A 27806-nucleotide genomic window follows, 5' to 3' on the forward strand; every position below is an offset into this window, starting at 1 on the left:
TTAACATTTTCTCGAATTTCTTTTTTTTTCTCGAACTTCAAGGGACTGATGTATTATATTTTAATGATATGAATTATTCATCGGTTATCGGTTATCGGTGCATGCAATATTTAATACGTGACTATTCTATAGGCCCTAAGTTTAATACCACGTGTATCTCGCGATAATCTCCGAGTATGTAATTGGTGGGGATAAATTTTTTTTTACGGAGGAAAATAGTATATCGTCAGCCTTTGATATGGATGCTGCCGAATATTCGGGATACGCAGGTTGTTCTCGTTTCTATCAAAATATTTGTTTGGTGATCTAAGAGAGTTAATTATTTTTTTATTAAATTGTAGTACATATGGCAATTATTATTATTATTATTATTATTATTATTATTATTATTATTATTATTATTATTATTATGTATTAATATATTGTTCAAGTTTTAAAGAAACGTGCATTTTTAGAGTTTTTAGAGTTGTATAAAGTGTATACATATGCATAATGTATTTTGAATAATTTAAATGATTATGATCTAAATAATTTCTACAGGAACATTATAAATATAATATATAAGTGTATTTTTTTATAAGAGAAAGACAAAGTGCTTAAAGTGCTCGATTTTCCTAAACTAGTGTAAAAGGGAAATGTGTGGATTGAGATACCAAGAGAGATAATGATATAAAATAATTAATAATTGTTATAATGTGTTATATGAATTATGTATTTTATCAATACTTTTGCAATGCAAAATATTGTTGCCTTAAATTAATTCGTGAGTTTAAGCAAACGCAATGTTTTTTCGTAGCTAGACTTTAAGTGGGCGGTGGAGTTGAATCGTTATAGTCTGGAGCTTATCGGTCTTTGGCCGAAAATGGAAGAAACGACGCGGGAGAAGTTAATGGCAAATGTACGTGTATTTTTGCTAATAATTATGGTAACTTTCGTTTGCGTGATTCCCTGCATACATTCCCTGATAAGAGTTTGGGGAGACCTGATGTCGATGACGGATAATCTGCAGTTCACCTTACCTTTGGTATCGATGATAATGAAGCTCGTCATCATGTGGAGCAAAAGAGCTGGTAGATACGTTTCACAATTTTTCTCATAGTGGGAATTTGGAAAATGGAGACCTCTTTAAAAAAAAGATAAAATAATGTTATAGGAAATATTAAAAGTTTTATAAAATAATAAATATTAAAATACGATTAAAGGGAACAAGAAATAACAATGCAATTATACTGATATATACGTTTCACGTGTAACTTAATAAATCGTGCAATTTTGCAAAAATATATACATACATAAGAAATTATTTTATGTTTTACGTTTAGATCTAATTTCCTCTCAACAACTTTTAGTTTTATACATGTAATTTAAATACATATATGAGATACACAACGATGATAAAAAACTTTCTTACTTTATAATAAATCTTTCAAGATCATTATTTTAATTTGTAATTTTATCATTGCAAAATTATCTGTATTGTTATATTTACTCAACGATCACGATTTTTTCACTTTAATCATTTAATCGTTATAATCTACCTTTGAAGCTCTCGCGCCGATCCTGAGCATGATCGCCAAAGATTGGCTGAGGCTGAAGACCGACGAGGAGCGTAAGATTATGATAAGATGCGCACGGATCCCTCGTATGATCATAATCTGCGGATTCGTCATAATGTTCGCGTCGTTTATCTTGCTGTTTATTCTGCCGTGCCTCGGGATCACCATGAGATACATAACAAACGTGACCGATCCAGGCAAACCATTGCCCCTGCAGACGTACTACCTGTACGACACCGACAAGAGTCCGTATTTCGAGCTGACGTTTCTCGCTCAGGGTGTCACTCTCATGATATCCGCCATGGGTTACAGTGCGATCGACAGCCTCTTTGGATTGCTGGTTTTTCACGTCTGCGGCCAACTGGAGAATCTTAAAGGCCGATTAACGGATGAAAAGGATCCAAATTTCGATCGTGTCCTAGCGGATGCGGTAACGGATCATGTACGCCTTATCAGGTTTCGTACTCATTGCTTATTCACTGATTCGATTGTTTTATTGACGATGATGAAGATTGGAATAAAATCATTCGAAGAAATTAATAGATGTATTTTTCCGATAGAAAAATTTCGTGACAGCTTTTTCGGAAAACCTGAAATTATAAAATATACATATGTTTATAATTTTTCAGACATAATCAATTATAAATAATTAAAAGATATTCTATCTTCTTATTTTTTAATTGTAAATTTTATTTATTATAGATGTGTTAAAGTCATCGAGAGTACATTTACTTTAATGCTTCTTGGATTATTCCTTTATTTCGGTACATTATTTAGTCTCTATGGATTCTTACTAGTTACCGTAAGTTGACAAATTTTTTTCCTTCATAGGAAAAAAATTTATTTATCGGTTTGAATTTGTTCTATTCAATATTTTGCTTTTATTGTGTATATTTAGATTAAAATTAAATGAAAATTATATTTTTTAAATATACCACACATACTTTATACACAAGTCCTTGATAAACTATACGAGATTTAGTCGATTTATTATGCGTGTCAACAAGATAATATGGAATATTTATGCAATTATACATAATTAAACATAAATATATATATGATATAAAATTGTGAGCAAATTATGTGTGTGTGTATCCGATTGTACGCAATAATTTTACACAAAACATATAATTTTTATATATTGCGAAAAGAAAACGTATACATCCGCATATAAAATGTCTAGCATCCGCATATGAAATGTTAGATATACATATGTATAAAAATCCAATTATTATATCATGAAAATATTTATTTGTACAGTAATAAATGTAATATTTCTAGTGTTTCTTTCTTCTTTAATCGTAGGTTATCACCGATGGACGTCATTTGTCTCTCGTAAGATTATTGTTTCTTATAATGGTCGTTGTGAATATTTTTGGGCATATGTGTTTGTATTGTATAGTTGGAGAATTTCTAATAACGCAGGTAAACATTGTTTCTCATTAGATTCTTTTTTACTAAAGCAATTTTTATTAAAATAAAATAAATAAGGAATGTAATTGAAGATCTTAATTTTCGTTCTTTATAATAATTTCTTTAATATTTTTTATAATTTTCAATAGTATAAAAATATTAATTAATGATCAACTTCTCTGAAGTTTATATTGAATTGTAGTGCGAAGGTATATATCATGCTGCGTGTGATTATCGTTGGTATAAATTAGAGCCAAAGCAAGCGAGAAATCTAATTTTATTAATGATTCGCGCAAATAAGCCACTTTACGTAACAGTTGGCAAGATATTTCCTTTAACGATGAATGCTTTTTGCAGCGTAAGTGAATATATAATTGTAAATTCGTATATAATGTATATTTCAGTTATTTTATTAAAGAGTTTTATATTTTCATAGAAAAAGATTTCACCAATGTTATAATGTTAATGCCATACAATTGCTCAAAATACAGCTTGCTTATTATTTCAGCTATTAAAAACGTCAGGCGGTTATATATCGGTTTTGCTTGCGCGACGTGATTAATATATACCATTGAATCGCATTAATATATAATTATTATAATTATGATAATAACAATAATTATCATGATGATATTATTATTGAACATCGACAGTGGGATAGAGGACTGGACAGTATTTAAAGTATTTTTATTTAAAATATGATTGTATTTGATTTTGAATTTGTTATAAAAAGATAATCTTGTATACTCTTTTCATTTCATATATATATATATATATATATATATATATATATATATTTTGTATATTTTATTTAGATTATATTTGACAAATATGCTGTGTTCCGCTCCGATAATCTCATTGAATTAGTAATGAAAAAGTAGCCAATGTATTACTATTGCCTTCAATATCGACTATAAATAAATTTATAATATACTTCCTTCATTTTCTTCGTATTAACAAGAAATTTAATTGCGCAATAGAATAAAAAAATAGAGTAAAAAAGTTTGTTTTCTATAATTATCATATTATTTTTTTGCATTATATTCTTTTGCATAGCAATTTGGCCTACTTAATGTCACATATTGAAAGAATTAATTGTAATATATGTGTGTTATAGTTAACCAGATGAAATAATATTGCATCTCTATTCGCATATTTATATCGCAATTTAAGAAAATGTTTTTAAAAAAATTTCAAATTATTAAATTATTAAATTATCTTCTGTTCCTGTTAATTTAATATTTTGCACATTTTTCATCGTACAAATTGCTCTTTTTTGTACAATATTTTTGTTTCTTTTGTTTTTTTCCTAGGACTCTACTTATACAATGTATTATTTTTCGACGTAAAGCATTATAAAGTGCAAAAAAGAAGTTTCACGCAAACTCGCAAAATATTGAGATACAATATATGTTCTTGTTATTGTTTCTACTTACGACTCTTTTCTCTCTTCATGCTTGAAAAGTTTTGTTATAAAACGAAAAACTCTCTCTGCTACCAACTAGGGATAGCATTTGTAATATTTAATGCAAGTAGATAGAGGCGCTTGCACTTATGTCGCGAGCATGCGTGATGATCATTTTATATCGCAGAGTGGGAAGAGAAAACTTCTCCTCATGTGCTAGTCTTCGACATGAACATTTCAAGATCTTCAGGATACAAAGGTACTAAACAGATCATATCGTACATTTTTCGCTTCTAGTATATTTCACATTCCAATATATTTTTGAATTGACAATTTTTCATCTATTATTTCTTCTGTAAAGATATTATCTTCCATGATCTATAAGTGTAATTATTGTTCAAGCTGTTTATGAAATTAAAGAAAAAACAATTGTCAGATTTCGTGTGGGCAGTTGAACTACATCGCTTGGGTTTGGAACTGATCGGTTTATGGCCTAATTGTAAAACCGATGAAACCGCGAAAAAAGGTCACGGGTCTGACATTCGAATGGGTCTTGCCTTTATTACGGTGATACTTGCCTCTGGTGTTCCCCTTATATGGGCGCTCTTACGAGTTTGGGGCGATATGGTACTTATGATAGATAATTTGCGAATTACATTACCTCTCATAGTGGTTTCGATAAAATTTGTTATCATGCGATGGAAACGAACAGGTATGGGCTGGACTCTATTTGTGATGCAAAATCTAATCTTGCATTTCCTTTTCTTTCGTCAAATTTTTTCATGGATTTTATTGATTTATTAGAAGCATATTGAATTATGATCTCGGAAAAATTAGGAATTATTAATTATTTAAAATTGTAATACACACACACAAAATAAATTAAACTATAAAATGCCGAAAGATTTCTTCTTTCTTTATTTTAAATTTAAAAAATCGCTTATTAAAATCTTTCATCTTTGTATTTTAATAATACCTATTTTTTTATATTTTCAAGTTTTATTATCCATCGTAAATATGATGGCGGAAGATTGGACAACGTTAAAGTTAGCCACGGAGAGGGACGTGATGATAAAACGAGCACGAACCGCACGGTTACTCGTAATTTTCGGATATGTTATAATGATGCTGGCGTTTGTCATGCTAATTATTCTTCCCTGCTTTGGTATACAAATCAGGCATCTAACGAATCTTACGGATCGAAACAAACCGTTACCGCTGCAGACGTATTATTTCTACGACACAGATCAGAGCCCGCAATTTGAATTGACATTTTTTGCTCAAGTCATAACGATTTCTTTGGCAGGTATAATTTATACATCGGTAGATGCTTTTTTGGGACTCGTGATCCTTCATATCTGCGGCCAATTGGAGAACTTTAGGCGCCGAGTGATAAATTTGGTCTCGTGCAAAGATTTCAACAATGCTCTAAGTAATAGTGTGGTGACTCATTTACGACTCATCAGGTATGGCTTTTGAAAATTGTGTCAATATATCAAAATATTACAAAGATTGGTAAAATTTCTAAAAAAGATTGATTTTTGAACGAGGATTTTAATTTTTAAGTGTTAAACTTTTATTCATATTTTGATGTAAACATCAATCTTTTTAATACGATCTATCACACAGATTTTTTATTGTTCTTTAGTTGTTCTTAAATGCGTGTAAAAAATTTATTGATTTTAATGCGACATTATTTTAAAAATATTTATATATAATACTTACAGATTTGCTGATAACATTGAGGATACGTTCACTTTAATGATGCTGGGATTGCTATCCTATTTTGGTATTGTGTTTTGTTTATGCGGATTCTTGTTGCTTACCGTAAGTTTTCTATTGTATTACGAGTATATTTAAAAATGTTAAACAAGTGTTTTATTTTTGTTCTTCTAATTTCCATAATATATCTAAAATTCGTGATATTTGTTTTACATTTATCTGTTTCTATTAATTAGCGAGATATGTTATTCAGGTAGTTACTGATAAAAAGGTAAGTAATGCGGGTCTTCCACAAGCATGCTACATGGCAGTTGCTGCTCTTATTTTATTATCGCATACATTTCTCTATTGCGGTGCCGGAGAGCTTATAATACAACATGTAAGTCATATATTTAAATACGAGAATAAGTCACATATATTGAATAAATGAAGTAAATTATATATTTAAATAAGTAAGTATAATATACATTTAATTTTTTTGTGTACATTGTAGTAGTAAAACAATATTTTTAATATTTTTCATATTATATGTTTAATAAAACTACATTAATAGAATTTTAATATATTACAATTGTGTTTGTCATTTATCACAAATACAAATCTTAAATTTAATTTTTCATATTGTTTAAAAATCATTGAGCTTCACATTGTTATACATATTTGTAAAATTATTTACATAAATATGATTGTTGATTAAAATTAAAAAATTTTTTATCTATTTCAAAAATGTATTTTTCTGTAAAATGTATTTCGTTAGATGATGATATTAAGTATATTTCAATAAATTTTTATTAACGTTTATGAGAACGGCTTGTATTATGAAATAAACATGGATATTTATATATCGTTATGTGTATATTTGTTAAGTGTAATGCAGTATATCGTGCAGTGTGCGATCTTGAGTGGTACAAATTGGAGTCGAGAAAGGCGAGGAATCTTATTATATTAATGATACGAATCCATGAACCCTTTCGTATCACTGCTGGAAAAATTGTTCCATTAACCATGACCACTTTTTGCAGCGTAAGATCACCCTTAATTTACGTTTTCCCGCCCGCATTCTTAAAAATTTTTTAAAATTCATTTATATTAGATTTTTAGCCGAGAAAATACTGTCTAATTATTAATCTCAATTATAAATGTTACGTGATTATATGACATGAAAACATATCAACATTAAATGTGCAAAAGTTTTTCCTTTTTTAACATATATATTTTGTGATTATAACATATTTCTAAAACATATTTATTTTCAGTTATTGAAAACATCAGCTGGCTATATATCGTTTTTATTGGCGAAGCGAAGTTGAAAATATACATCGAAAATAATAGTGTTATTATTAGTTACTTATTTTTTTGACAAAAAGAAATGAACATATATTTCCAATTAGGTGTATATTATAATATTATAGATAAAATAAAATTGTATTAAGTAATTGTTAGTAGAAATAAAAATTACATTGTTTATCTCATTGTATTTGCTATATTTATAATAAATTATTGTGTATTGTGACATATGATTTGTATCCATTTTTATCCGTCACAAGAATAAAGCTCGATCTAAAAACTAGAAATCTGTGTATTTTTGAAAAAAAAATATCAACTTATATTTTAAAATCTCTTTAGTGTTAGTGCATACATTCTTTGTGTTACGTGTATATCTAGTGATAGTGATAGTGACGTTTGTGTTTAATTTATATCTTCAAACCAACATCGAGAAATGCATTCATTTACATAATTGTGGTTTTAGATGTATTGTATATCATTTGCTCCAATTTAAAAAAAAAAAGATGAACAGAAGTATGATCTTTGAGATGGAAAAATACACTAAATTATCCTTGCTAGGAAGGATTTGGCAAATTTAAATTGTTATCACATATATTATAAAATTGCGTTTTTATATTTCATAAAGCGTTGGCAAATCTTATCAAGAGAAGAATATTTGAGATAACTCTATATGAAAAGTTTCAACAAAAAGTTTAAAAAAAATGATTATAAACATAATAACAAATCTTGGAAGTTGAAGTTATTAAAGATGAATGATAAAAAATTCAAATGTCAAGATAAAGATTAATTATATATAGAATTCAAATGTCAAAATAGATTAATTATAGACAGAAGCGAATGGAACTATATATCAAACTAATAAATACAAGATTTTATAGGAGTTTTTTCGATGATGAAAGAGAAAGAAATCAGATCTCTGTCAAGAAATTATTAATCAACATATTTATCAATTAAAAATGGAGAGTTTATAAATATAATAATGTAATCTTTTCTGACTTTTTGATAAATATTAAAATGAAAAGTTTATTCTTAAAATGTGTTTACAACTTGGAACTATAATTTTAAATTAAATCAGAAAAGTTATTTAACGTTAATTAAAGACATTAAAATTACAAGTTATTAAAAGTTAATTACAAGACATTAAAAATTTAATTATTTAATTTAATTCAATTATAAGAATAATAATAAATTCTTGAAAGTTGCCAGTAGATAAATTAAAAAAAACTTAATATAATTCGACCACACATCAAGTGAAAGTATCTTAGCAAACTGGCATTAGATAAGGACCAAAACCCATGGTCGAAACGTTGTGACACATTATTAACCAATAAATTGCCAGTGTGGTCGAATTATATTAAGTTTTTTTTTTCAATTATAAGATATGAAAAATTTAAATATTGAAGATGTAATTACATATGTAACATGGATCAATAATCAATATTATTTTTTAAATAATTTTATTTTATAGTTTCGTAAGTTATTTTTTAAATAAAGATATATTTATATTTGCAGCTATTAAAAACATCGGCTAGTAATATGTCAATTTTATTGGCAATGCAAAATTAAAAAACAAATTATTATTGTTCATGAATATTCATTAATTCAAGTGTAGATAGAAATGAACAACGAATATACATATTTCAGTTAAAAATACTAATAAAAATCTTAATGAAAGCCAATAATTATCTTTGTTATCAAGAAAATAAAATTTTTATTTTAAAATTACAATCATCATTGTTATCAGAAGAACTCGATTAAGTAGATTTCTATATCGCGTTTTTCTCAACAAAATACAGAAAAAGAACAAATGCTTAATTCAAAATTTTGTACACCGACTATTGCAATGTTACACAATAAATGTGTTTTTGCAACAAATATGTAAAAAATGTGTAAAATAAAAATGTGATACTCCATACTTTCTATATTGTAGACTTTCTTTTTAGATGCGAGAAAGAAATAAGTAAAGCAAATGTAGTATTTTCTGTATCGTTTTCATCGTTATTCTTTTTTTTTTAATTTTTCTATATTCGCAGTACAAAATTTATCCACTACATAACATACAAATATATCATTATCTCTCGTTGTAATGTGAACGCATATAATAAAACGTTACAAAACATGAAAAAACTTTTCTGACAAGTTCGATAAGACTTTTCAACAATATAGTAACACAATATATCTTCCATTTTACTAATACAGACGTGTACCTAACTTTTCTTATGCTCATAAAGTTTTATCTCGAAATAAGAAACTATAAGCCATTGAAAGTAACATCTTTAATATTTAATGCCTCTTTCGCCACAAAATAGCCAGGTTGTTGTACTCGTTCTATGAGCATGCGTGATAGTTATTACAGAATAGAAAGAATATGATGGTCAGCACCTCTACAATATATATTTGTTAGACTTTGACATGGATATATCGAAATCCTCAGGTCACAGAGGTAAGAAACCTATATCATACATTTTTCTTATAGTGACAAATTTTCAATATATTTAAATTAATATTGTATTATAAATTTATATATAATATAAATTTATAAATTTAAATATAATATAAATTTATATTAAATTTATATATAATATAAATTTATATTACAACACATACATATATTATACCTTCATCACTTTTTGTCAAAATTTTATTTATATATAAGTTAGTAATTACTACTCAAATTTCTTAAATAAAAGTCTTATTTAAAGATTTCGTGTGGGCAATTGAATTAAACCGTCCCAGCTTAGAATTGATTGGCTTATGGCCTTCAACTGATGGAATCACCAAAAAAGGTCTCGGTTCTAATATTCGTGCGAGTTTCGCTTTCCTTACGATAACATTTTTCCTTATTATTCCTCTTGTACATGCACTTACGCGAGTTTGGGGCAATATGTCACTAATGATAGACAATTTACGATTTACATTACCTGTTTTGACAGTTTTACTAAAGCTTGTTATCATGCGATGGAAGCAATCAGGTATGTCTGGATTGATGTAGAATACATAGCTATAGATCTCATTTCATTGTTATATTCTTATGTCTATACTTAATTTATTATTTTATATATTGGGATTAATATTATATTAAAATAAATTATAAATATATTATATAAGTCATATATCACAATATATTTTTTCATTATCGCAACATTATAATATATATATCGAATTAAATTAAAATTTCAATGTATCGATTTTCCTTTTGATTTATAGATTAACAAATAACAGCAAATTAGATATGAATTAAATATGAATTATTTATTTATATTACTTATCGATATTGCTTCTTTTGTGTATTTAGTACTGTTGTCTGTCGTAAATATGATGAAAGAAGATTGGATGATATTAAAGCAAGACGGAGAAAGAAATGTAATGATGAAGCGTATGCAAACCTCTCGACTGATTGTAATTTGTGCATACGTCCTAATGGTAGTCACGTTAATTATCATGATTATTTGTCCTTATTTTGGTCTATCATTTAGACATCTGACGAATCTCACGGATCGGAACAAACCGTTTTTTCTGCAGTCATATTATTTGTATGACACAGATAAGAGTCCACAGTACGAGTTGACTTATCTTACTCAAATTGTAGCATCGTTTTTGGTCTTGATAATATATACATCGGTAGATACTTTTCTTGGATTCATGATCTTTCATGTCTGCGGTCAATTAGAGAATTTCAGAGGCCGGTTAGTTAATTTGATCGCGGGCAAAGAATTCAACAAAGCTTTGAGTAATAACATAGTGACTCATTTACGACTTATCAGGTGTGCGTTTTGATTGTGATAGAATTTTACAAATTTAACGGAACTTTTGAAGAAATTGATCTTAACACAGTATTTCAATTTTTATAGATTTAAATTTCTTCTCATCTAATCTGATTAAACATCCGATAAATGTACACATACACATACATACACAAAATTTTATATATAAAATAAAAATTCTTTTTTTCATTTCTATTTATACAGTTGTTGATTTTTATCTAAATTTTTTTTTTACAAAAATTCACTAGCATTCTACTCATGTTTTATATCATTAAATGAAATTATATTAAATTGTTGCACATTTGAAAATTGAAAGCTTTAGTTTTATTTCCAACATTAATTATAATAAAAGAGCATTTAGTAAATAATGTAATGTTAAGCAGAAAACATTTTTATATATAATTATTCATCACACGCTATATACATAATCGTGCGTATATACATAATCTTAAGCGAATATTCTTGTACAATGTATATTAAGTGTATAATTTTTATTAATTTTAAATAATATCTAAATAATAATAATTTTAAATATGTTTGGAGATATGTCGATAACATCGAAGACATATTCACTTTAATAATGCTTGGATCAGTAATATATTTTGGCATTATATTTTGCCTTTCCGGATTTGTGTTCATCGTTGTAAGTTCGAATAACATAGATTGTATTAAAAATGTTTCATATGTGTTAATTTTTAAAACAATTTGTGCAGTATGTATTGTATGCATTTGTATGTTATTATTGTTTATTTTTTCTTGATCTGGCTTTATTAATCGGCGATATGTTATTCAGATGATCAATAACGAAAAGATAAATGTTACGAATTTATTACAAACATATTGCATGATGGCAGCTATTATTATTTATTTTATGCAAATGTTTTTCTATTGCTATGTTGGAGAGCTAATAATAGAACAAGTAAGTTATAAATTCATGCACGTATAAATAAATATGGAAAATGATTATTTATACATATTTCTATATTAATACAAAACTAAATAAAAATAAATATATATGGTATATAAATTAAATTTTATCTAACTTTTATTAATGTTTATAGAAATATCGATACATCAAAATAATATGAATATTTATACATTATTATATATGTATTTCTTCCCTTGTTAAGTGTGAAGCAGTATATCATACTGTGTACAATCTTGAATGGTACAATTGGGAATCTAAACAAGCGAGAAATCTTATTTTATTAATGGTACGAGTTCAGCAACCATTCCGTATTACTGCGGGAAAGATTGTTCCATTAACAATGGCCACTTTTTGCAGCGTAAGATTATTAATATTTTTTAGTTTAAATATATTCTATCTCACTTTTTCTCCTTTTTTGCATATAATGCAGAATATTTCGATATAATGAAATATAATATTGAATTATATTTATCATTTAAATGTGGAAATTGGATGGAATGATATATTTTTTTCTGACTTTTCGACAAATATTCAAAAGAAAATTTTTTTTTCAAAATGAGTTAATATAACTTATGACTTTTAATTTCAAATTAAATCTGTAGTTCGAAAAATATTTAATTATAGAACTTCAAAATTTTGACATTAAAAATGTAATTATAAATATAATTATAAATATAATTATAAATGAAATTGTAATTAATATTACTTTTTAAATATTTTTGATAAATATTTCCTCTACAACATATATGAAAATAAAAATTTTTCGAGCTGTGTGACGTAAAGTAAACATTTACCATAATTTTATTTTAATTTTATTTTGATTCTATATTTTCTTATTTTATAATTTATTATATATTTAAATAAATTTGTAAATAAAAATATATTTATTTGCAGCTATTAAAAACATCAGCTGGTTATATATCATTTTTATTGGCAATACAGAATTAAAGAAATCAAATTATGATTATATAATTACATGAAAATGGTACTATATACGGTACTATATATGATTACTACATTAATTCATGTATATAAGAATATGAATAATAAATACATATTCTTCAGTTAAAATTATTAATAAAAGTTATTAATTATATTTATTATAAAGAAAATAAAATTTCACATTATTTTATTCAATGTTTTAAATGTAAGAGGGAAATTTGTTGAGCAAATGTAGCGCTCTATTCTTATTATTGTAATATTTTTTTTCTTTTTTTTATCATAATTTTCTGTATATGCTATTTATGAAATTTCTTTCAATACAATATGCAATATCATTATCCCTTGTTGCAAAGTGAACGCACGTAAAGAAGCTATAAAGTATGAAACTTTCGAGACAAGTTCGACAAGTTATCGACGATATAACAACACTTCTCACTTTATTAAAAAAAAAGACGTTCACATAACTATTTTATGCTACAAAGTTTTTTACGACGCAGAAAACTAAGCAACAGGAAATAGCATCTTTAATAATTAATGCATACTTCGATGAAATAGTCAGGTTATTGTACTTCCTTTATGAGCATGCGTGGTAATTATTTTAATATAGAGAGGGAAAACCAAGATGACATCTTTTTAATATATCCGTGTTAACTTTCGATATGGAGACATCTATCGAATCTTCAGGTTATAGAGGTACTCAGCCTACGTTATATATTTTTTTGCTTGTAGTATAACATTAAATTTTCAATACTTTTAATCAAAATTTTATAATCTACATTTTAATTTATAATTATTACTTAAGTTTATTAAATAAAAGTTTTACTTAAAGATTTCTTATGGGCAATTGACTTAAACCGTCAGAGCTTAGAATTGATCGGCTTATGGCCTAATATGGATGGAGTTGTTAAAAGAAGATTTGGTCCTGACATTCGTGCAAGTTTTACTTTCATTATGATTGCATTTATTCTTGGTATTCCCCTTGTACATGCATTTATGCGAGTTTGGGGTGACATGACACTAATGATAGACAATTTACGACTTACATTACCTATGTTAACGATTTTATTAAAATTTGTTATTATGCGACAAAAGCAATCAGGTATATGTCTGGATTAAATATAGAATACGTAGCTACATATTATATTTCATTTCTTTGTCAAATTTTATTACAGTATTTAATTTATTAATCACATATTAGAAATAATATTACTTAAAGTTAATTTTATTATCGCAATATATATATATGTATATATATATATATATATATATATATATATATATATTAAATAAAAATAAATACCAATTCTCTTTTCGATTTATATTATAAATTAACAAATAACAATAAATTAGACATAAATTATTTAATTATTTTATTTATTACCGATATTGCTTTTTTACATGTTAAGTACTATTATCCGTTATAAACATGATGAAAGAAGATTGGATGACGTTAAAACAAGTTACAGAGAGAGATGTAATGATGAAGCGTGTACGGATCTCTCGATTGATTGTAATTTGTGCATACGTTCTGACAGTATTTACGTTCATTATGATGATTATTTTTCCTTATTTTGGTCTATCGTTCAGACATCTGACAAATCTTACGGATCGAAACAAACCATTAATTCTGCAGACATATTATTGTTACGACACAGATAAAAGTCCACAGTTTGAGTTGACATATCTTACTCAAGTCATAGGAATGTTTCTGGCTATCATAATATATATATCGATAGATAGTTTTCTTGGATTAGTGATTTTTCACATCTGCGGTCAATTAGAGAATTTTAGAAGACGACTAGTCAATTTGGACGCAAATCATGAGTTCAAAGAAGCTTTGAGTTACAATATAGAAACGCATGTGCGACTTATCAGGTGTGGATTTTGATTCTGACTTGATAAAATGTCAAATTAGTTTTGGAAGAAATTAATTCTAACACGATGTTTTAGATTTAACTTTCTTCTGATGTGACCTTATTATAGAAAACATTCTATGATCATACACACACGCGCGCGCGTGCGCGCGTATACACACATATATACATACGTATATACATATATGCATACATATGTACATATGTAAAATGAGATTTTTTCCTATCTTTACTTTTTAATTTTCATCTACATTTATAATTATCATATAAATTCTTTCTTTTGTAAAAATTAATTAATACTAATGTTATTCTATTTGCTTTTTGAATCATTAAATATTACATTTTATTAAATTGGCTTTTTATGAAACTTAACTTGTCAAAATTGAAAGTTTTTGTATTCGAAGTATTTTTATATTCAATGTTTGTTGAAATATAGCAAAATATTTAGCAAATAATGCAAGATTAATTATAGATTAATTAATTACAGATTGTTTTATACGTACAATAGCTGTATAAAATCTTAACTGTATTGTCATACAAAATATGTACTGAATGTATTTTTATTTGTTTTAATATAATGGCACTTAAATATGTTCTATGTTTGGAGGTATATTGACATAGTCGAAGATATATTCAATTTAATGATGCTCGCATCGATGACATATTTTAGCTTTTTATTTTGTATATCCGGATTTGTGCTGATTGTTGTAAGTTATGGTAACATATTATAAATTATATTAAATATGTTAAATGTATTTAAATAATCCTTAAAATATTTAGTTGCAATATGCATTGTATGTAATCGTTTGTTATTATTATTTATTATTATTATTTTTTCTTGTAATTCGTTTTTGTTATTCATTGTTGATGTTATTCAGATGATTAATAATGAGAAGATAAATGCTGCGAGTTTCTCACGAATATATTACGTGATAGTAATTATCATTATTTTATTTGCGCAAATGTTTTTGTATTGTTATGGTGCAGAGCTAATAACAGAACAAGTAAGTTACAACTTTATATAATATAAATATAATATACATATAATATAAATATGACATACATTATTCGTGATCAATCACAGTTTTATCTTAATATTATATGCATTATATAATAAGTTTAGCAAACCTTTTTATATTAAAAAAGAATTTTTATAGTTGTATTATTCATTGTTGAACTTTAGTATAGTGCTACAATATAATAAATACTATATTGAAATTTGTTTTCTAAATTCTGTGTACGTTTAATAATACATACGTTTGGTATATTAAATATATTTAATTTTTGGTATATTAAATATATTTAATATATATATATTTTTGTTTATATATATATATATATATATATATATATATATGTTTAACATATTATATATTTATATATTTCTCTAAGCATTAAATAAAGATAATTTTGCAAAATATAAATATGAAGTGTTTTTCATATTAAAAATAAATTTTACTTCTATTTGCAAAAAGACTCTTTGTAAGATTGAAACTTAGTGTTTATATTTCGATATCTGAATACTATTATGTTTTGGAAAAAATTTAAAAAAATGATAATGGAGGGAAATTTTTATCAACAATAATATCAACACAATAATATCAACAATAATATTAATATTTAATAATAATATTATTAATATTATTTAATATAATAATATTATTTAATTATATTTAATAATAATAATATTTATATACCCTATTGTATGTTTCCTTATTAAGTCTGAAGCAGTATATCGTACTGTATACGATCTTCAATGGTACAATTGGGAATCTAAACAAGCGAGAAATCTTATTTTATTAATGATTCAAATTCAAGAACCCTTTCGTATCACTGCAGGAAAAATTGTTCCACTAACGATGACCACTTTTTGCAACGTTAGTTATTAATTATTTATATTTTAACTATATTCTAATACTCTCTTTTTCTATGTTTTGTATTTATAAAAAATAATTATTAATCAATATTTATCATAATATATTGACAACTTGTAACTTTTAATCTTAAATTAAATCTGTTAGAAATGTTTAAAAATTATAAAACAAAAATTTAATTTAATTTAATTTAATTTAATTTAATTTAATTATAAGATATTAAATATTTAGATATTGAAAATATAATTTTCCAAACATAATATAGAACTGTAATCAATAATATTTTATAAATAATTATATTGTATAGTTTCGTAAATAAGTCTTAAAATAAAGATATATTTGTTTTTAGCTATTAAAAACATCGGCTAGCTATATGTCAGTTTTATTGGCAATACAAAATTAAAAGAATCAAGCTGTATTATATATAAATATTTATGAATATTTCATTAATTCAAGTAAATAAAAATCAACAACGAATATATTTTCTCCAATTAAAAGTGTTAATAAATGTCAATAATTATATTTGTAATAAAAAAAAAATAAATTTTCATTATTATAACTCGATGTTTGCTGTTTATCGTAAATTATATTATTTTTATTTGAAGAATACAATATTATAAGAAAAGCTTTATCACAGACCATCATAGATTTCGATATCAAGTTTTTCAACAGTAAAAGAATTAATTTTTTATTCAAAATTTTCAATACTATTGTACTTAATGCTATACAATAAATGTGATCATGCAACAAATGCGAAAAATATATAAAGTAAATGCGATATTTTGTACATTCTATATTGTAGACTTTTTAAATACCAGAAAGATATTTTTGTAAAGTACATATAACATTTTTCCATTGTCTTATTTTTTCTCTTTTTATTGTAATTTTTCCATATTCGCTATACAAAAAAAATGGTTCCACTACATAACATACAAACATATCATTATCTCTCACTGCAAAGTGAACGCACGTAATAAAGCGTTACGCAGCATGAAAAAACTTTCAAGACAAGTTTGACAAGTTATCGACGATATATAACAACACTTCTCACGTTATTAAAAAAAAAGATGTTCACATAACTATTTTAACGCTTACAAAGTTTTTACGACGCAGAAAACTAAGCAATAGGAAATAGCATCTTTAATATTTAATGCATTCTTCGATGAAATAGTCAGGTTGTTGTACTCTCTCTATGAGCATGCGTGATAGTTATTTTATTATAGAGTGGGAAAACCAAGACGACATCTTTTTAATATATCCGTGTTAACCTTCGATATATACCTTTGAGATACATCTATGGAATCTTCAGGTTACAGAGGTACTGAGCATACGTTATATATTTTTTTGCTAGTAATATAACACTGAATTTTCAATATGACTTTAAGTTAATGTTATATTATAAATTTATATGTTATATATACATATATAGCATTTTCATTACTTTTTATCAAAATTTCATAATTTACATGTTAATTTATAATTACTACTTAAGTTTATTAAATAAAAGTTTTACTTAAAGATTTCTTATGGGCAATTGACTTAAACCGTCGGAGCTTAGAATTGATCGGCTTATGGCCTAATATGGATGGAGTTGTTAAAAGAAGATTTGGTCCTGACATTCGTGCAAGTTTTGCTTTCATTATGATCGTATTTATTCTTGGTATTCCTCTTGTACATGCATTTATGCGAGTTTGGGGTGACATGATACTAATGATAGACAATTTACGACTTACATTACCTATATTTTCGATTTTATTAAAATTTGTTATTATGCGACAAAAGCAATCAGGTATGTCTAGATTTAATGTAGAATACGTAGCTATATATATCTCATTTCTTTGTTAAATTCTATTAAAACATTTAATTTATTATTCACATATTAGGAGTAATATTACTTAAAGTTAATTATATTAGTGCAATATATATATATTAAATTAAAATATATATCAATTCTCTTTTTGATTTATAGATTAACAAATAACAATAAATTAGACATAAATATTGTTTAATTATTTTATTTATTATGGTTTTTTTACACGTTTAAGTACTATTATCCGTTATAAACATGATGAAAGAAGATTGGATGACGTTAACACAAGTCGCAGAAAGAGATGTAATGATGAAGCGTGTACGGATCTCTCGTTTGATTATAATTTGTTCATACGTTCTGATGGTATTTACGTTAATTATGATAACTATTTTTCCTTATTTTGGTCTATCGTTCAGACATCTAACAAATCTTACGGATCGGAACAAACCATTAATTCTGCAGACATATTATTGTTACGACACAGATAAAAGTCCACAGTTTGAGTTGACATATTTTACTCAAGTTGTAGGACTGTTTATGGCTGTCGTAATGTATGCATCGATAGATAGTTTTCTTGGATTAGTAATTTTTCATGTTTGCGGTCAATTAGAGAACTTCAGAGGCCGATTAGTCAATTTGGATGCAGATAACGAGTTCAAAAAAGCTTTGAGTTATAACGTAGAAACGCATGTGCGACTTATCAGGTGGGAGTTTTGATTTTGACTTGATAAATTTAATTTAAAAAAAAATTAATCCTAATACGATCTTTTAGATTTAACTTTCTTCTTATGTGATTTAATTATAGAAGACATTCTATGAGTATACAAACACACACACACACACACACACACACACACACACACACACACACACACAAACACACATATGTAAAATAAAATTTTTTTTCAATTTTTTCTTTTTAATTTTCATCTACAATTATTATTATATAAATTCTTTCTTTTGTAAAAATTAATACTAATATCATTCTATGTGTTTTTTGATTCATTGAACTAATTTTTTATTAAATTTTATTAAATTGGCTTTTTATGAAACTCAACTTGTTAAAAAATTGAAAGTTTTTATATGCGATGTATTTTATATTCAATATTTGTTGAAATATAGCAAAATATTTAGCAAATAATGCAAGATTAATCATAGATTAATTAATTACAGATTGTTTTATAGATACAATAGCTGTATAAAATCTTAAGTGTATTATCATACAATATGTACTGAATGTATTTTTATTGATTTTAATATAACTTTAAATGTGTTCTATGTTTGCAGATATGTTGACATAGTCGAAGATATATTCAATTTAATGATGCTCACATCGATGGTACATTTTAGCTTTTTATTTTGTGTATTCGGATTTGTGCTGATTGTTGTAAGTTATGGTAACATATTATAAATTATATTAAATATATTAAATGTATTTAAATAATTCTTAAAATATTTAGTTGCGATATGCATTGTATATAATCGTTTGTTATTATTATTTATTATTATTATTTTTTCTTGTAATTCGTTTTTATTATTCAGATGATTAATAATGAGAAGATAAATGCTGCGAGTTTCTCACGAATATATTATATAATAGTAATTATCATTATTTTATTCGCGCAAATGTTTTTCTATTGTTATGGTGCAGAGCTAATAACAGAACAAGTAAGTTACAACTTTATATACATATAATATAAATATGATATACATTATTCGTGATCTATTACAGTTTTATTTTAATATTATATGCATTATACAGGGTGATTCTAAACAAATGTTTGTCTTTAAAATATCATATTCTTGAATGAATTCTAAGACGATTTTTCTTCTTGCAAAATTTTGCCCGGAGCTTAGTTTTTAAACTATAAAGGGAAATAGTTCACTACTTATGGAACGAGTACAAGAGGTAGGCAGGGACGGCGCGATATAAGCGATTACGTGGAGCATTCGCCGCGATCAGCTGATTGCTATACGCGATGACTGTAACAATCAGTGTGTGTGTGAGAATGTGTACGCACGCACATACACACACACACACACAAACTAATTGTTACAGTCATCGCGTATAGCAATCAGCTGATCGCGGTGAACGCTCCACGTAATCGCCTATATCGCGCCGTCCCTGCTTGTACTCATTCCTTAAATAGTGAACTATTTCCCTTTATAGTTTAAAAACTAAGCTCCGGGCAAAATTTTGCAAGAGGAAAAATCGTCTTAGAATTCAAGAATTTGATATTTTAAAGATAAACGTTTGTTCAGAATCACCCTGTATAATAAGTTTAGCAAATATTTTTATATTAAAAAAGGATTTTTATAGTTGTATTATTCATTGTTGAACTTTAGTATAGTGCTACAATACTATATTGAAATTTGTCTTCTAAATTCTGTGTACGTTTAATAATATATATGTTTGGTACATTACATATGTTTAATATACATATATTTTTGTTTATATATATATATATATATATATATATATATATACGTTTAACATATTATATATCTATATATTTCCCTAAGCATTAAATAAAGATAATTCTGCAAAATATAAATATAAAGCGTTTCTTATATTAAAAATGAATCTTATTTCTATTTGCAAAAACACTGTTTGTAAGATTAAAATTTAGCGTTTAGATTTTGATATTCGAATACTATGTTTTGAAAAAAATTTTTTAAAAATGATAATGGAGAGAAATTTTTATCAACAATAATATCAACACATCAACATCAATAATAATATTAATATTTAATAATAATATTATTTATATACCTTATTGTATGTTTTCTTATTAAGTCTGAAGCAGTATATCATTCTGTATACGACCTTGAATGGTACAATTGGGAATCTAAACAAGCGAGAAATCTTATTTTATTAATGATTCGAATTCAGAAACCCTTTCGTATCACTGCAGGAAAGATTGTTCCACTAACAATGACCACTTTTTGCAATGTATGTTATTAATTATTTTAACTATATTCTAATTCTCTCTTTTTCTATTTTCTGTATTTATAAAATAATTATTAATTAACATATTTATCAATTAAATAGGGAAAGTTCATAAACTCATATAATGATTTAATCTTTTCTGATTTTTTGACAACATTAAAATAAGAGTTTTATATTCAAAATATGTTGACAATTTGTAATTCTTAAATTAAATTTGTTAGAAAAATTTATAGAAATTATAAAACAAAAATTTAATTTAATTTAATTTAATTTAATTTAATTTAGTTTTAAGATATTAAATATTTAGATATTAAAAATATAATGTTACAAATATAATATAGAACTGTAATCAATATTATTTATAAATAATTATATTTTATAGTTTCGTAAATAAATCTTAAAATAAAGATGTATTTATTTTTAGCTATTAAAAACATCGGCTAGTTATATGTCGGTTTTATTGGCAATACAAAATTAAAGGAATCAAGCTGTATTATATATGAATATTTCATTAATAAGTCAAATAAGTCAAATTCAAGTAAATAAAAATGAACAACGTATATATTTTCTCCAATTAAAAGTGTTAATGAATGTCAATAATTATATTTGTAATGAAAGAAATAAAATTCACATTATTATAACTCGATGTTTGCTGTTTATCGTAAATTATTTTATTTTTGTTTGAAAAATATACAATATTATAAGAATGGTTTTTTCACAGACTATCACAGATTTCGATATCATGTTTATTCAAAATTTTCAACACTACGTGCACTTAATGTTACACAATAAATGTTCTTGCAATAAATGCGAAAAATATATTGTATAAAGCAAATGCGATATTTTATACATACTATATTGTAGACTTTCTTTTTAAATAGCAGAAAGAAATTTTTGTGAAGTACATATAACATTTTATCTTTTCCATCATCTTATTTTTTCTCCTTTATTATAATTTTTTCATATTCCGCTATACAAATTTTTTCCACTACATACAAACATATCATTATCTTTCACTGCAAAGCGAACACACGTAATAAAGCATTACGAAGCATGAAAAACTTTCGAGACAAGTTCGACAAGAGTTTCAACAACATATAGCGATATACTTTTCACTTTACTAAAACAGACGTTTCAAACTTTTCTTATATCTACGAAGTTTTGTTTCGAAGCAACTAAGCCATTGAAGTAGCATCTTTAATATTTAATGTACCCTTTATTGAAGCAGTATTAGGTGCTGCTATATTCGCCCCACGAATATGCAGCACCGAATATGCATCGTCATTTTGTTATAAAATAGCAAGGACTCGCGATCAACACTTCTATAACATATCTATGTTAGCCTTTGACATATTCGACATGAACATATCGGAATCACCAGGTTACAGTGGTAATACATCTATATCATATATTTTCTATACTTGTAATAATAAATTTTTAATATAAATTTATAATATATTTTTAAGTTATTGTTGTACTACACATGTTTTACCACAATGTTAGACACACATAGATTGTATTTATATCACTTTTTGTAAAAATTTTACAATCTACACATATAAACACATATATGCAATTATTTAAGTATATCTTAAATAAAAAATTTTTTTTAAGATTTTGCATCGGCAATTGAACTAAATCGTCTGAGCTTAGAATTGATTGGCTTATGGCCTACAACTGATAGAATCTCCAAAAAAAGTCTCGGTTCTAATATTCGTGCAGCTTTCGCTTTTATTATGATAACATTCTTTCTTATTATTCCTGTTGTACATGCACTTACTCGAGTTTGGGGCGATATGACACTAATGATAGACAATTTACGAATTACGTTACCAATGCTGACGTGTTTATTAAAACTTGCCGTCATGCGGTGGAAACAATCAGGTATGTTTAAATTTCTTCGATCGAAATTAATTCGATTTGATGTAGAATATCTATAGATCACATTTCTTTATCACATGTTTTGTTACAGAAATTAATTTATTACTTTACGTATATTTATATTTATTTTCATATTATATATATTTACTTTTATATATGCTTAATTTATAAATTAAGCACATATAAAAGTTATATATATATATATATATATATCAAATTAAATTAAAATTACAATATGTACCGATTTTTTATTTATAGGTTAGCAAATAATAGTAAATTAGATATAAATTATTTAATTATATTACTTATTATCATTTTTTTACATATTTAAGTACTGTTATCCATTATAAACATGATGAAAGAAGATTGGATGATGTTAAAACAAGACGCAGAAAGAGATGTAATGATGAAGCATATGCAGACTTCTCGACTAATTGTAATTTGTGCATACTTTATGATGGTATGCGGTGCATTTGTGGTTATTATTTTTTCTTGTTTTGGCCTATCGTTCAGACGTTTGACAAATCTTACCGATCGGAGCAGACCGTTACTCTTGCAGACATATTATCTCTATGACACAGATAAGAGTCCGCAGTTTGAATTGACATATCTTACTCAAATCATAACACTGGTTTTGGGCCTCGTAATATATGTATCGATAGATACTTTTCTTGGATTAGTAGTCTTTCATGTCTGCGGTCAATTAGAGAATTTCAGAGGACGGTTAATCAATTTGATTGCTGGCAAGGACTTCAACAAAGTCTTAAGTAACAACGTAGTGATTCATTTACGACTTATTAGGTACGGGTTTTGATTATGACGTAACAAAATGTCACAAATATAACGAAACTTTTGAAGAAATTCTAATCTCTAACATAATACTTCAGTCTTCATATTTTAACATTTTTTTATGCGATTTGTTCACACAAGATATCCGATGATTTCATATTATCATTATATGCGTAAGATAACAAATTTTTATTCTTTATTTTTAAATTTTTTATTTTAATAAATGGTTCTTATCTAAATTCTCTCTTTGTAAAAATTCTTAATAGAATATTCTACTCACATATTATCATTAAATTACATTATATTAAATTATTTTATTTTTTGAAATTCAATTTTTGTAAATTCAAAATTGCTTTAATTTATAATAATACAATTATTACAAATTATATTTTATTATAATTATTATTACAAATAATAATAAATATATTTATTATAATAAAAAAATATTTAGTACGTGAATAATGCAACATTAAATGAATATTGTTTTACATATCATTATAAGTATCTATAGCCTTAGGCTTGTGTTTTCGCACAATATTTACTAAGTATATTATTTTTATTAATTTTAATAAAGAAATTTTAAATATATTCTAATTTTAAACATATTCTAATTTTAAATATATTCTAATTGGAGGTATATCAATAAAATCGAAGATATATTCAATTTAATGATGCTTGGATCGATAATATATATTGCCATTATATTTTCTCTATCTGGATTTCTGTTGATGGCTGTAAGTTATAGTATATAGATTATATTAAAAATGTTAAATGTATGTATTTTAAATTTAATAATTCCTAAAATATACAATCTGTGCAATATTTATTACGTGTATTTATGTCTCACAATTATTTATTTCTTCTTGTAAACTATTTTTATTAATCAATGAGATATTATTTAGATGATTAAAAATGAAAAAGTAACTGAAAATGTTACGAGTTTCTTACGAATATACTATACGATAGTAGTTATTATTATATTTTTTGGGCAAATGTTTTTCTATTGCTATATTGCAGAGCTAGTATCAGAACAAGTAAGTTGCAACTTTATACATATAAAGTTATAAATAGATATAATATATGTTATTTGTCTTCTATCAAATTTTTATTTTATTGTATACATCATATAATAAGTTTAGCATATTTCGGCACTAATGTACTTTTTTATATTGTATTTTTCACTGTTTAACTTTAATTATATTGTTACGATATCTGTGTTTAAAATATACATTATATATGGCTATGTATTTCTATAAATATTAATTAATTAAAGTTAATTCTGAAAAATATAAATAAAACATTTTGTCTGTTTTTCGTGTTGAAAATGAAATTTAATTCTTTTTAAAGAAGATTTTTTGTAAAATAACTGAAATTTATTATTTATTTATGTACAAAATATTTTGAAAGAAAAGTCGAAAAAATGATAATGAAGGAAAGTCACAACAAATAAGTATTAAAAATATTAAGACAAAATTTAAAAAGAATTAATACGTATTAGATAGTTAGATTAATAAATATGAGAGAATTTTTAATTCTTTACAATCAGATAATTTAGAATACCAGCAAATGAGTAATTTTTATGTTGATATATTTAAGTTGTTATTTCTTTTATTGCAAAGCGTATCGTCTATTATGCATCGTATTTTCTTTTCAGCACTAATGAAGTTTCTGTAAGAATGGGATTATTTGCACATATCTTTTCTTAAAAGTCATATGTAAATAATATGTATATATTAATAATTAAAATGGATATTTTGTATACATCATTTCTTATACATATTGTATATCAATATTAGATGTCTTTTCTGAGAAACTTATTGACTAGATAATTTGTACTTAAAAGTACCAGATATTTAATCATTGCTCAATATTAATGTCGATGTTTATTACTTATATGTCATGAATGAATCAAAATAGGATTATGTTATCCTTATTTTTCGCGATTAATTTTATTAAATTCGAATTTACACAGATGTAAATTTATTTGGATCAGTACCAAATATATATCTATAATCTATACATAATGAATAAAGCACAATTTCAAATTGAGATTATCCTTTTATGTAAAAATAAAATTATAAATACTATTATTTAATATACATATATAAAAATTAAACTTTCTTAACTTTTATTAATGATTATAGAAGTGGCTGATATTGAAATAATCTAAATATTATTATATTATATATGTTTTTTTGTTAAGTATGAAGCAGTATATCGTACTATCTACAACCTTGAGTGGTACAAATGGAAGCCAAAACAAGCTAAAAATCTTATTTTATTAATAGGACGAGTCCAAGTACCCTTTCATATCACTGCAGGAAAGATTGTTCCACTAACAATGACCACTTTTTGCAGTGTAAGATTATTATCTTTTAGTTTAATTATATTTTATCTCACTCTTTTTCCCTTTTTTATCAATCTTATTAATATCAACGAAATATAATTTTTAATTATATTTTTCATTGTGAAATTGGATGTAATATATCTTTCTCTTTCTCTCTCTCTGACTGATATTAAAAGGTTTTTTTCCTAATGTGTTCGTAATTTGTAACTTTTAATCCTAAATTAAATCTGTTGATCCGAAAAGTATCACTTATAAAAAATTTAAATTTAGAAAATTTTATTAAATTTATTTATTTAATTAAAAATATTTTATACATAACTATAGTCTTAATATTATTTCTTAAATAATTTTATTTTATACTTTCATAAATAAGTTTTTAATTAAAGATATATTTATTTGCAGTTATTAAAAACATCGGTTGGTTATATATCATTTTTATTGGCATTACAGAATTAAAGGAATCAAGCTGATACTATATATTACATTTTGCTATATATTATATTGCATGGATATTACATCAATTCAAACAGATGAGAATACGAACAATGAATACATTTTTTTGTAGTCAAAATTACTAATAAAAGCCAATAATTATATTCATTAAATAAAAATAAATCTTTACAGTAAAAATTTAATTAGATGTTTGATATTTTTCGTACATTATGTTATTATTGCTTGAAAATTATAATAATCGATTTTATAAAACAAAAAAACAAAAAAAAACAAATTCTTTATTCAAAATTATCTGCGTTCACCATTTAATGTTGTACAATAAATAATGTTATATAATAATAATAATATTCTTGCAACAAATATGCGAAAAAATATATAAAGTAAATGCGATATTCTATACTTTTTATATATTATAGACTTTCTTTAAATTCCAGAAAGAAATTTGTATAGCACACGTAACATTTTATTTTTTTATTACCTTTTTTTTCTGTTTTCTTATTGTAGTTTTTTTGTATTCGCTGTATAAAACATTTTTTCTACTATATAACATGCAAACTTATCATTATCTCTTGTTGAAAAGTGAACGCATAATAAAGCGTTAAAAAGCAAAAAACTTTTGAGACAAGTTCGACAAGAGTTTTCGACGATATATAGCGATATAATATATCTCCCACTTTATTAAAACAGAAGTTTGTAACTATTCTTATGCCTATAAAGTTTTGTTTCGAAATAAGCAACTATAAGTTATTGAAGTAGCATCTTTAATATTTAATGTATTCTTCGCCGAAGCTCAGGTTGTTGTACCGCCTCA

The 27806-nt window shown here is 25.1% G+C and overlaps 7 protein-coding genes across 8 annotated transcripts; all 7 read left to right on the forward strand.

Moving 5' to 3' along the window:
- The first annotated feature begins 206 nt into the window (after window positions 1-206).
- LOC105249273 (odorant receptor Or2-like) lies at window positions 207-3544 on the forward strand. Of its 2 annotated transcripts, none has more exons than XM_020026929.2 (7): window positions 207-269; window positions 801-1070; window positions 1547-2012; window positions 2259-2358; window positions 2862-2981; window positions 3172-3327; window positions 3478-3544. In XM_020026929.2, exons 1-7 carry the CDS (start codon window positions 239-241, stop codon window positions 3529-3531), a joined length of 1197 nt encoding a protein of 398 aa, XP_019882488.2. In that variant the 5' UTR covers window positions 207-238; the 3' UTR covers window positions 3532-3544. The 2 variants fall into 2 exon arrangements, with proteins under 2 accessions (XP_019882488.2, XP_025264856.1); XM_025409071.1 differs by having other exon boundaries at window positions 254-269; window positions 797-1070.
- A 989-nt stretch (window positions 3545-4533) lies between these two features.
- Window positions 4534-7412, forward strand: LOC105249272 (odorant receptor 43a-like). The gene is made up of 7 exons (XM_020026907.1): window positions 4534-4633; window positions 4811-5086; window positions 5372-5840; window positions 6102-6201; window positions 6350-6475; window positions 6964-7119; window positions 7353-7412. The coding sequence occupies exons 1-7, from the start codon at window positions 4603-4605 to the stop codon at window positions 7404-7406; spliced, it is 1212 nt and encodes a 403-aa protein (XP_019882466.1). The 5' UTR covers window positions 4534-4602; the 3' UTR covers window positions 7407-7412.
- A 2382-nt stretch (window positions 7413-9794) lies between these two features.
- LOC112638045 (odorant receptor 43a-like) lies at window positions 9795-13023 on the forward strand. The gene is made up of 7 exons (XM_025409024.1): window positions 9795-9826; window positions 10086-10355; window positions 10679-11147; window positions 11691-11790; window positions 11941-12066; window positions 12278-12433; window positions 12970-13023. The coding sequence occupies exons 1-7, from the start codon at window positions 9796-9798 to the stop codon at window positions 13021-13023; spliced, it is 1206 nt and encodes a 401-aa protein (XP_025264809.1). The 5' UTR covers window position 9795.
- Window positions 13024-13676: 653 nt separating this feature from the next.
- Window positions 13677-17172, forward strand: LOC105249270 (odorant receptor 43a). The gene is made up of 7 exons (XM_025409022.1): window positions 13677-13710; window positions 13847-14116; window positions 14424-14892; window positions 15499-15598; window positions 15770-15895; window positions 16613-16768; window positions 17115-17172. The coding sequence occupies exons 1-7, from the start codon at window positions 13677-13679 to the stop codon at window positions 17166-17168; spliced, it is 1209 nt and encodes a 402-aa protein (XP_025264807.1). The 3' UTR covers window positions 17169-17172.
- Window positions 17173-18041: 869 nt separating this feature from the next.
- Window positions 18042-22004, forward strand: LOC109610403 (odorant receptor 13a-like). Its single transcript, XM_025409035.1, has 7 exons — window positions 18042-18083; window positions 18285-18554; window positions 18811-19279; window positions 19863-19962; window positions 20118-20243; window positions 21373-21528; window positions 21950-22004. The coding sequence occupies exons 1-7, from the start codon at window positions 18062-18064 to the stop codon at window positions 22001-22003; spliced, it is 1197 nt and encodes a 398-aa protein (XP_025264820.1). The 5' UTR covers window positions 18042-18061; the 3' UTR covers window position 22004.
- An 880-nt stretch (window positions 22005-22884) lies between these two features.
- On the forward strand, window positions 22885-24220 carry LOC112638038. The gene is made up of 3 exons (XM_025408939.1): window positions 22885-22915; window positions 23140-23409; window positions 23739-24220. Exons 1-3 carry the CDS (start codon window positions 22885-22887, stop codon window positions 24218-24220), a joined length of 783 nt encoding a protein of 260 aa, XP_025264724.1.
- Window positions 24221-25130: 910 nt separating this feature from the next.
- On the forward strand, window positions 25131-27029 carry LOC112638058 (odorant receptor 4-like). The gene is made up of 3 exons (XM_025409073.1): window positions 25131-25229; window positions 26399-26554; window positions 26945-27029. Exons 1-3 carry the CDS (start codon window positions 25188-25190, stop codon window positions 26996-26998), a joined length of 252 nt encoding a protein of 83 aa, XP_025264858.1. The 5' UTR covers window positions 25131-25187; the 3' UTR covers window positions 26999-27029.
- Window positions 27030-27806: the final 777 nt, after the last annotated feature.

The sequence above is a fragment of the Camponotus floridanus genome, unplaced genomic scaffold, assembly GCF_003227725.1.
Source record: "Camponotus floridanus strain SB8 unplaced genomic scaffold, Cflo_v7.5 scaffold24, whole genome shotgun sequence".
Classification (NCBI taxonomy): domain Eukaryota; kingdom Metazoa; phylum Arthropoda; class Insecta; order Hymenoptera; family Formicidae; genus Camponotus; species Camponotus floridanus.